This window comes from Brachycentrus maculatus, unplaced genomic scaffold (genome assembly GCF_059751285.1).
Source record: "Brachycentrus maculatus isolate JH-2025_06_01 unplaced genomic scaffold, ASM5975128v1 h1tg001026l, whole genome shotgun sequence".
NCBI classification, from domain to species: domain Eukaryota; kingdom Metazoa; phylum Arthropoda; class Insecta; order Trichoptera; family Brachycentridae; genus Brachycentrus; species Brachycentrus maculatus.
This window is the reverse complement of record NW_028281738.1, coordinates 156,566-168,918: the sequence shown is the minus strand read 5'-3', so window position 1 is coordinate 168,918 and position 12,353 is coordinate 156,566. Positions and strand designations below refer to the sequence as shown.

The 12,353-nt window shown below is 28.2% G+C and overlaps 1 protein-coding gene and 1 long non-coding RNA gene across 2 annotated transcripts; both read left to right on the top strand.

Moving 5' to 3' along the window:
- The first annotated feature begins 3,516 nt into the window (after positions 1–3,516).
- LOC148299646 (uncharacterized) lies at positions 3,517–4,754 on the top strand. The gene is made up of 2 exons (XM_088275855.1): positions 3,517–4,022; positions 4,585–4,754. The coding sequence occupies exons 1-2, from the start codon at positions 3,678–3,680 to the stop codon at positions 4,615–4,617; spliced, it is 378 nt and encodes a 125-aa protein (XP_088131981.1). The 5' UTR covers positions 3,517–3,677; the 3' UTR covers positions 4,618–4,754.
- Positions 4,755–5,778: 1,024 nt separating this feature from the next.
- LOC148299645 (uncharacterized) lies at positions 5,779–8,163 on the top strand. Its single transcript, XR_015839054.1, has 3 exons — positions 5,779–5,910; positions 6,050–6,758; positions 8,004–8,163. It is a non-coding gene; the product is annotated as an uncharacterized LOC148299645 (long non-coding RNA).
- The last annotated feature ends 4,190 nt before the right edge of the window (positions 8,164–12,353 follow it).

Here is a 12,353-nt window from a genome sequence, read left to right as displayed (position 1 = left end):
GTGGTAATATTTTCCTTTTGAAAATTAAGTGTAAATAATATGTAAAGTGGGTGTATAATAATAAAATAAACAATGTGTTGCTTTGTAATTAAAGTTTATAATTAAAGTTTATTCTTAATTTATCTTTATAATAATTTTTATATCTATCTATCTATCTATCTATCTGATTCTGACAGTTAATTTTTCCTATCGGATCTCTTTTGTTTAATTCTGTGCGACGCATGCGGCATCTGGTGGTAGAACTGTTTTATGTAGGTACTTTTTGTAAGTACTTAATAAAATGTATAGGTAGGTACCTAGTTATTTTATTACATATATATATATATATATATATATATATATATATATATATATATATATATATATATATATATATATATATATATATATATAAACATAAATGTATATTTTCATATACTTTTATCACACTTTTGTATTTATTTCAGTACAGTGAAACCTCTATTTAACGAACTTTGGATATAACGGACAAGAAATCCAATCATATTAAAAATAAAAATATTACGTCATGTTCATGTTGTAAATGCCTTAGTTCAAGTATCGACGCATGTGATCAATTTTTAGCGGCCACGATAATCACAAATTATGTCTAAAAACTTCTAGATTACCGAAAGCAAGTCTATCGATATGAAATAGCAATGTCACTTCACAACCAGTATCCAAAAAAATTATATAATTTTGTTTAAGTTTTGCATTGGGTATTTATTTCTAAATTTAGTTTTTGTATTCAAAAACAAAGTTTTAATGATTTATTTTAAATCTATCGTTATGTAACGGACTTTCGGCTTTAACGGACAACCCCTCACCCTAATTAGATTAATCCGTTATATCGAGGTTTTTACTGAATTAATAAAGTTATAGTGGACTTTAAAAAACAATTCGTATTACATCCTTTTATATCATAATAGTAACCAAATCCATTAAATCCAAATTTTCACCAATAAACTCGCATATTTTCTAATAATATTTTTATATCATTAAGCATATGTTTACATCTCATTATTAAATATAAAATTTTAACATGCTTGTTATACACGTATTTTTGGAAATGTTTAAATTATCATTTTATCGATCCATTTCATTAATAAATGTTAAAACTTTACGTGTTTATTATTTCCAAAAAAAAAAACAATTGACAATACATTTTCTATTAATTTAGATAACGAATTTGTGTTTTTTCTATGAATATTTTAAAAATCATTTTAAAGTAACATTTCATTTTAAAATATTAAAACTTTGCTTGCTTGTCATTTACTTAAAAAAAACAATCGAAAATCCATTTTTTTCTCTTAATGTACTAACGTCACAACTGCTTGTCTTATTCAACATTCTCCTTTTTACAATAAAACATTTTTTTAATGGATTGTATTAGATGTAATTCACTTATAAGAGATGAATCCATCGTGATCTCTAAATTAAAAAAAACAAGTATTTTTTTAACTTTAAATCCTAACGGCAAATTCACGATTACTTCAAAATTAAATCGTTTAATATAGTGATTAATAAAAATGCACACTATTTTATTTAATAATAACACACAACCTGTTTGATTTGTGTAATGTTTAAACGTATTTGATTAATTAATCCAGTTTGGTAGAAAAAAATCTACTTGAGAATTCACGTTTTTTCGTGATGAAGGATGTAGTTTCTCAAACTGTGGAGATTTTTTTGTTAATAATAATTTTGATGAAAGTTTTTTTTACATGTTCATTATTTAACGTACAAATAGATACGGGTTAAAAAATATACTTCACATGTATTTCAAATACAATATTCCATTTATTGTAACTGCTGACAGTTGGTAGAATTCCATATTGAATTGTTGGGTAATATATCCAAAATTAAACACGGTTATTGGGTTGAATTCTACTTTTATTTACATATATTTGAAAATATGTTCAACACATTATCATATATATGTAAATAAAAGTAGAATTCAATCCAATAACCATGTTTAATTTTGGATATATTTCTTAACAATACAATATTCTATCCGAGTTGTAGAAAAAAAATACTTAAAAAATATGGACGTGTCTTTTTTTTAATTTACAACGTTTGGTATCTTAACTTTATTATCTTCTTGGTCTTTTAACGCTCATCTGCACCCAATGTTGCAAAGGGCACTACATAGTATTGACGCAGTGTTATCTTAATCATCACTTACGTGAAGGTAAGGTATCATTTCTTGGCTTCAGGGATCATCCAGTGTAATATAAGATAAATATTTGAGTGCAAGATCACTAATTTTTATTTTCACCCCCTTTCTGGGAATCGAATCCGGGACCTCAGGCACGGTAGACAAACACGCTGACCATTACACCACGGAAGCGGACATCCGTTATATTATCCTCAGATTAAGTTAAATCCAGAAACAAAACTTAAAAATATGTTGATACCCACCCAAAAGTTTGAAATTCAAAATAATTTTCGTTCAAAGTGCTAGTTGATTTTTACTCATCACGACTTTCATGTATTTCTAGAGCACTCTTTTATTATTAAATACGTGCGTACATGTATTATTTAATCATATAATTATACCGAATCAAATTGAAATGTTACATTTCCTTCAGCCGGATCACACGAGCGAAGATATATAAATTACTTTTTTATACACTGGCTACTGTTTTAATTGAACAACGACGATTAGCATTTTAATGAAACTTACAAGGTCAAGATATGATTAAAAATTAAACGTTCCTCTGTAGGCAGTAGTCTATTTGCTTCTATTTTAACTGTTTTTTTCATCATAATCATAAACAAAGCAGCTAAAAAAGTAATTTGGTATTTAAAAATAATCGCAGAGTACTGATAATGTCTATTTATACATGATATGGTATATTCATAATAAGTTATACAGACGTATAACTATAACTTATAACTAATGTGATCTGATTTCTATAAAATTAAAACAGGACGTATGTCTAGTGTGGGTATTTTCTCCATAGTACTTTACATGCCCACAAATAATAATAATAATTATAGATAATTTATGTAATACCATTTTCGTCAAAAAGCACCTCAAGTGAGCTTCACTGTGATTAAATTGGAGGGGAAAACGTGGAAATCATGATATTTAAAATTATATATAAACCGTTCGTAATACCACGGGTAAAATATTTCAAACGCAATATTATTCTTCTAACCGTTATCCGCAATGGTGCTTAGAACACTACATCGTATAGAAACAGCGCTATCTTGAATATGTACACGAAAGAAAGGTAATTAGTGAAATAAGTATCGGAGTGAAAAATTTCTTATAAATAATATATTTCTTTTTGATCAAACCGAGGAAATCCAAAACGGCAGGCTTTTACAGTAACCATGCCACTTTGAAAGCAGACGGGTGGTTATTATAGGTGAATTAAAAGAAATGAGGAAAAAACATTAAACATATTTAAAATAGTCACTGGAAATTAGGTAGGTACGTGTAGAATTTTAATATTTAAAAAACACTTTTGATTTTAGAATACCAAGACGAAAGAAGTCACAATTCTCATGTAAAATTATCATTTACATAAAAAACGTCAAAATTGTCGGTGCTCATTTTTATCATCTGAAAAAAAACAAAAAAATTAATATAAAAAACTCAAATTTTAAAGAAAAAAAAATCGTTTTGTAATTGATAATTATAATATATCAGGATATCATAAATTTTCAAGATGCTTGATTATAGAATGAACAGTAACTACTGCAAATTTCCCGAGGCTTGCAGTCCGTGCTGTCCAGGACCCTTGAACTGCCCGCCCCCATGGACGTGCGCCCCCCCTCCTGATAACTGCAAAGCAAGGATATGTCTACCTCCTCCGTGTCCTTTCATTCCTGAATGCGTTCAGCCGAACTGCAAGCCCCCAAGACCCAGTGACAAGATGCTGTTTGATGATCCTTGCAGACCCCTCATTGTTCACAACAGCTGCAGGTCGTTCAGGCCTACCGAACTAGTGAAGAAACCGAGAGATATTTCGAATGCATACGTTTCTTACGTACCTGCCAACACCCATGATATTGTAAGTATCATATCACATAAACAATTAAATTACTATTAATTTCTAATATAAAAGCACCAACAACAACTGAAGGGATGAAGCAGTGGATACTGGATATAGATTTCGTCTTCAAAGACCATATATACCAAATATATATTAGTATATGCACCATATACTAGTATAAATTATGTATTTCAATGTATCTCAAAGTACAAACCAAACGGTTTTTTGGGAAGCCCTTGAGGTTGTTTTTTTTTACGATATTGGCGCTTTATAATTTATCTTATATGTATAAATGTGTGTGTTTGTACATAAATATACATGGGTATGTGTATGTGTATATGTGTGATAGCCATGGATCTTCCTCGAAAGACATCTAGAGGAAGACCAAATAATTCATAGACGCTACATTAAGATTCAAAGGCATAGCCTAGGCGACGTTGTCCATGATAGAAGGACCTACAACCTGAGGACAAAGAGAACTCAGCCAATAGTCCAGGAAGACGGTACCTAGTGTATGCTAAAAAATACACATACATATTAATCTTAATTTTGTATTTTAATATTATTTTATTTGTTTTAGGTAAACACCTGCTGCTATACCATACAATGGTGAAGAATAAAATACAAATCTGAAATTAACCGTTACAATCCTCGCACTACAAAACAAATTTTAAATAAAAAATGAAACTTATTAGCACGTCCACATTAAAAATGTCATAATTGACCACTTAAATATATTATTGAAAATAATCGTGTTTATTTTTTCTTACATAAAAAGTTACATTATAATATTTTGGATGTGTCCAAATTTGAGGGTGTCCAGTTAGATTAAAACGAAAATTTTGAATGTGTCATACAGGTCATAAGTTCCGTAAATACTTTCCCTTCTATAATAGTCTACATCTTGGTTGAGATTTCAAATATGTAAAAGTTTAATCTGCTGATAAAATCATTTGAAAAAAAAACTTAACAAAATTTTCACGGAAATTAATTGCCGACAGTGTCCCAGCGATGTGGCCAATATTGCCGATATGTCCGATATGAGTATGTGTGTGTTACCGAGTTTTGGTACGATATTGCCTACTCTATATACGCGGCAACGCATCGGCAATATACATATGTTATCTCTCGTGTTTTCACACACACTCGGTCTTGTCGCTCAGGGATCGGGAAGTAATTTTAAAAAATATATTTCATGAAACTATAAAAATTAAGCCTCCGTAGTGTAATGGTCAGCACGCTCGGCTACCGTTCCGGAGGTCCCGGGTTCGATTCCCAGGGGGGGGAAATAAATATTAGTGATTTTTTCACTGTAATATTTATTCAAAATTACCCTGGACTGGTACCTGAAGCGGAGGGCTGATCACCTTTCCTTCATGTGTAAACGATCAAGATAACACTGCGTTTATATGATGCAGTGCCCTATGCACCATTGGGGTGCGGATGAGGGTTTTATTATTTTTATTTTTTTTATAAAAATTAAATCTTCTTAATCAAATAAATAAAAATTAAACGTTTTTGGATTTATCAGATTATATGTTATCAGATTTACTTTTTTTAAAACACTTTATAAAGTAACATGAATTGAATTTATGTATTGGTATATACATATTTTGTCAAAATTTGAAAGGTTATAGGCATCGAAGCATTTTTTATACAGATAAAATATTTGATAGCTGAAAATATCACAGCAGGTAAAGAGGTAGGTACTGTCTATACTGTAAAGAATTATTTAAAAAAATAAAAACAAAATATGTGCTGTCAAATATAAAACAAAATTTACTGTCATATTATAAGCATGTTTTATGAATCTATTTGGTATAATCAGTATAATATTTTTTTGTGTAAAATTTATGTCCTTAAATTTATTTGTATATTTTATTTAAGTCTGCAATTTTCTGAAAAGGTTCATTATGTGTTTTTAAACAATTAAATTTCATTTATTTATTACTAAGAACTTGCTCCTTTCTATCTTAAAATTATTTTTATTTAAACATCAATGATTCTCGAAGTTTTACATTTAAAATATTTTTTTTTTATTTCAGGTAATTTCTCATGCCCACGCTAAAAGCCAGAATTGATGTTGGATTCTAAGGGTGGCAGAAATAATTTCGATTGTTCCTATTCATGTGAATTTTACACTAATGGTTTCTCTGAATGCAATAATCATGTTTGTATGACATGTCGTACGTCAGAGCTATCGAAGCCTACTTCGCCACGTTACAAATTTATCAGTTGCAAGAAATTAGATCTGTCTGACGATACAAACTCTCAGATACCATTTTCTTTTTATAAGAAATGTTTTTCATGCAGGATTAATGACTCTAAAGAAAAGTGTAAAGGAAAAATGTGTGAATCCAACAATACCTGTGTCGGAGGAATAAGCTCTCCGTGTAATATGGTTAATTCCTGTCAACAGTGTACTGAATCGTGTTCGTGCAATCGATGCGATACGTGTGGAAAATGCGTATTGTGTGAACAGAGCGAATCGTATAAACAATGTTGTTCGCGTGGCCAGTGTTATCCATGTGGCCAATGTGATGATCAATCCGGACTTTGTGGACCATGTTGGCAATGTGGCCCCAGCTGTCAGCCCAACCCGTGCGGCCTCTGCAATCCCTGCACTCTATGCTCTCCTTGCAATTGCTGTATTCCTGATACATCGTCTTGTTTCTGCGGAAACTGCTCGCCCTTCGGATCATGCAGACCCTGGGAACCAAGTTGTGGCATGTGTTGCTCTTCTTCCTGCCCTTGGTACGGAAATTGTCAATCCAATAACTCCTATCCTACTGTTATGACTATCTTTGCTTATAAAACTATCCTTAGGACTTCCACGTAATGAAAAACATATTTTTCTAAATAACATTCACAATATATATGTATAAATAATTTCCTTTTAAATCCATAACTTAAACCAACATATTTTCTCAAAAATTTTATTTTATTAAAATGTTTTTTGCACATTTTGCTTTGTTTTTTTTTTTCATTTTTATTATATCCATATTTATAGTAAAAACATTTTATTATTGGTCAAATATCTACAAAATAAACTATGCTACTAAGTTCAAACTTTAATATGTTATGTTCATGTCAAAAACTCTTTAGATGCATATGAATACCGTACGAAAAAAGTTAAATAAAACTTGTAAAAATAATTTCATTACTTTAAGCTAAGAAAAAATATTTCCGATTTCTAGGGCTCAATTAGTCGCAGTGCCTTATGCATTATTAGAAACGAATAAGTGTCAGAAGTAGAAGAAGAATATTTGTTAAACATGTTATTTTGTGTGCATAAAATTAAATTACTTTTGAGATTTCATTCGAGAAACAACAATTACGTTGGATTTAGTTTTTGTTTGTGTTAAATCCAAGGTTTGATATTTCGTACAAATTTTCTTTTTTATATATCTTCACCAAGTCTATTGAAATGAAGTTTTAAATATTTTAACGAAATTTCTCGAATATCTTTATCTTAATCTTAAATTATACTTAAAAATACAAATATCAATTTTAAGTAATCTTTATTGTAATAATATATTATTTAAATAATAACAATGAAGAAATATATATATATATATATATATATATATATATATATATATATATATATATATATATATATATATATATATATATATATATATATATATATATATATATATATATATATATATATATATATATAAATATATATATATATATATACATATATATATATATATATATATATATATATATATATATATATATATATATATATATATATATATATATATATATATATATATATATATATATATATATATATATATATATATATATATATATATATATATATATATATATATATATATATATATATTTTTTTTTTTTTTTTTTTTTTATGTATTAAGACCCCTACTAAGTTTTACGGATCGAATAACTAATCGGAATCCTCTCAGTTTTCTATTAGATATTTTTTTTTTGTTAAAAATTACAGTTTTTTTTATTTTGTTTCAGATTATTGCGTGCTTCTATAATACCTTGCAAAATGAAGGAAAATAATTGATAGTTGAATATGTTTATAGTATTTAAATGGAATTTAAAAAATGTTTTTTCCGCAAAAACATAATTATTCTTCATATAAAAAAACTGTTGATTTAACGAAACGTCGGTATTAAAAAAAATCATTTCATAAATACATAATATATTATTTAAATGTTATATTAAGAATCCAATTTTATTTTCATGGTCTTAATTTTATTACAGCCTTATTTAATATAATTTAATATAATTTAATGTTTATAACGACAAAACAAATTTGTATATATATAAATATATATATATATATATATATATATATATATATATATATATATATATATATATATATATATATATATATATATATATATATATATATATATATATATATATATATATATATATATATATATATATATATATATATATATATATATATATATATATATATATATATATATATATATATATATATATATATATATATTTATATATATATTTATATATATATATATATATATATATATATATATATATATATATATATATATATATATATATATATATATATATATATATATATATATATATATATATATATATATATATATATATATATATATATATATATACATTTACCTTAGATTACGGGACATTCGTAAAATTTACGACGGACATACCAACGGAGGCAACGACGAGATGGATGGAGATGGTGAAAATGGTTTTTTATACACTTTGATTCAATTACAAGTCATATTACCACCGTTTAATAACATCATTTGTTTTTAAATCCTAGTGTTTTTTTCAAGACATGTATGTCATAATATAATCAATGTTGTATCGTCGTAACAGAATCGATGTCAATTCCAACCCCTTTGTTTTTCATTGTTAATGCTATCTCTTTCTTTGTAGCCATGTTTGCTATGTTCTTTAATGATCCTTAATGACTGGCAATGATGAAAGTTACATACTGTATAAAATGGTCACTTATACATTCCGATTCTAATCCTAAGTCATATTTCTGCCGTATTATTCAATGATGTGTTTTTTAATGTAAATACTAGTGCTTTTCTCAAATTCATGTTTGTAAAGCTATGTTCTTATGCATGTTCAATGATTGGCAGAATGGTGAATGTAACATAGTGTATAAAATTGTCATATATACACTATACACTCAGATTCAGATCGTAAGTCATATTCTTCTTCTTCTTCTTTCCATGTTTGCTCCCTAGATGGAGCATATGGCCAACACAAGACGTCTCCAAGTCACACTGTCACGCGCTATCTCCTTGGCTTCCTCCCAGGTCAGTCCGGCCTCTCGAAGTTCCACTGAGTTTAAGTCATATTACCGCCGTATAATATCATACTAGTGTTTTCTTCGAATTCATGTTTATAAAGCTATGTTCTTATGCATGTTCAATGATTGGCGGAATAGTGAATGTTACACAGTGTATAAAATTGTCATATATATACTATACGCTCAGATTCAGATCGTAAGTCATATTACCGCCGTATAATACCATGATTTGTTTTTCATTGTAAATGGCAGTGCTTTCTTCCAAGCCATGTTTGTCATAACAAAGTCAATGTTGAATATACCCCCAATCTCCATTTTCTGGCTTATTTTCATCAGCCCAGTATTGCGTAGATCAAAGGGGTGGTTTTCTGGATTTCCCCTCCTTCAACAAATCGCCCTCTTCTCTTTCTTCTCAGTTTACTTTCCTTCGCGGGCCATACCATAAATTCGCTAAATGTAACGAAAAATAACAAAAAGGGAATTCATAACCCCATTCAGTGGAGCGAATTCTCAAATACTTTCTCCACTGCGTTTCTAAAATAAATAAACGAAATTTAGTATCTCTAAGTTCTGGTACTTGGTACTCTTCGTATGTATTTTTTGTCGGTGGAGCATGCGACCTAGAAAATTTAAGGTTACACACAAAAAGAAAAATCATCTTCCTTTCCTTGTGTTTATTGAGTCGTGAGCCCAAAATCTGTCATAAGTTTACTTTTTACTTGATACGTATTGTCAGAAGATAAACTATTTCTCTTTGAGATTTTTTAGATCTTTCCTTCACATCATAACGCCCAAGTAATTTTAAGGATAAGCCTTTTATTATTTTTAAAATACATTAAATTCATTGTATCAGAAGGAATTTTATTTCTGAAAAAAAATATATCGTAAGGTTTTCATACGGGATTTTCTTTTTCCGATAAACGATATCGGAGGTTCAATATTGATGATGATATTGATGGCTCTTACTAAATAATGTTTCATTACATTTTTTTTTAGGCAAGGTTTTATTAAATGTCTTAATAACCATGTTATTCATCTTTAAAAATCCTTGTAACATTAAAGGGAATTATGATTGTGAATAAATTGAATAAAATAAATTAATATTTTTCACTTTGAAACCAAATTTAAATATATAGTTTTTTATGACTTTATTTTATTGTTGTTTTTCGATTTTATTCTTCAAAAAATATTTGAAAAGCAGTTTGGCGTGATTTTTTACTCACGAAAAATCCTTTTCTGAGAATAAATATGCAACCTCAAGTGCCTTTTTTATTCCTGATCTCTCCTTTTCCTTCCAACTTATCCTGCTCTTAATCCTTTCCTGTATAGCAGTAATGTCCTTCACCTACCTCATCAGTAGTTTATCAAATATATTCCACTCTTTGGTCCCAAAATATGGAGAGAAGGTCTAATCACTCGGCTATAATATAATCATTTCATTAATTGATTCGGCAGTCACTTTGTGGTAAAATCTATCCATTTTTAATTAATGTTGTACTTAGTAAATACCACTATATCTTTAAATCTACAAGTAAAACATTAATTAAAAATAATATAATCAACTCGATTTTACACTGCGTCATTTAGTTGCGGTGCTTTATGCACCACTTAGATGCGGAAAGGGCATATCTTAGGCACGTTTAATTTACTTTCACTTATGTTGATGATAAAGCAGCAAATATGTTTATTTATTATTTATTATATATATGAAGTTTAAATAACCACGTAGATACCTTTACTTCTGCACTTATATTTTTCTTGACTTTAACATTTTAAATCATTTATCGATCTGGTGTCCGGTTGTATGAAAGTTAGAGTAATAAAAATAAAATTTAATATTAATATATATATATTTTTTAATAATTACAAGTAAAGTTGTAATACCATTTTTATAAACACTTGACTACCATATTTACTACCATACCACAAAGTTATCAACGCTTTTCAAATACAAAATACTTGTAGAGTATTTTTTTTAAATTTAATACGTAGTTTGAACGTTTACTCCATATGTAATCGATGCTGAAATCAAAGAAAGAAGTTATGTATTTGACGAAAAAATTTACATTGAAAATAACTGGTGGATATCTCTGGAAATTTAACAAAAATAGGGGTGAAGAAAAAAGTTTCATGAATTTTCCAGGAAGGCGTAGATAACTCCACATTAATTTTTCTACCAACTCCGTATCACTGACAGTGAAGACACGCCCGAAAGTTGTGAAAGAAAGCTTTCCTTACGAGATTCTCAAATATTTTACGTTTATTCGTAAACAACCATAAAAAACGACAAAAAATTAGAACTTGAAAATTAGGGCTCATTCACTCGTTTTCTGAATCACAGACTCGTCAATTTACTGATAAATTATTAATCACATAGCTTTGAACTAGTGGTATCAATTTTACAGGCAATGAAGTTTGATAATAGTTTTTTTAAGCTTCTCTTCTGCAACGTATGACTGAATCCACGACTCATCGATAAATTAATATTCCTTCTCGTCCGACGAATGACCCATCCTTCTATTAAATATGTCTCAGTAAACGGATAACTTGATATATACCAACTGAATGTTTAAGAATAATTAAGTCCGCCTTCGTAGTATAATGGTCAGCATGATATTTGTCAAATAAATATAAGTGAGTTTTTCACTCTAATATTTTTTAAATATTACCCTGGATCAAGATTACAAACAGTGCGTTTATATTATGCAGTGCCCTATGCACCATTGGGGTGCTACAAGGATTAAAAAAGTTTCATACTGATATTTCTTGATGAAACTACGTTTATATATTTAAAAATATCTTTTTTATTTAGCCAGTGACTGTTTTCGTCATTATCCACGTCATCAGACTGTACCAGGAAAAGCAATATTATTGTTATTCAAATATGTTTGTGAGAATTTTCTTAATGTTGCCTTTTAATCTCGGGATCGATTATAAAAAATAAAATATTAGTCAAACATATAAATATTTATAAGATATTTTTTGGTGTTTTTTTTTCTTATGTTTTTATGTGTTTATGTTTTTTGGTG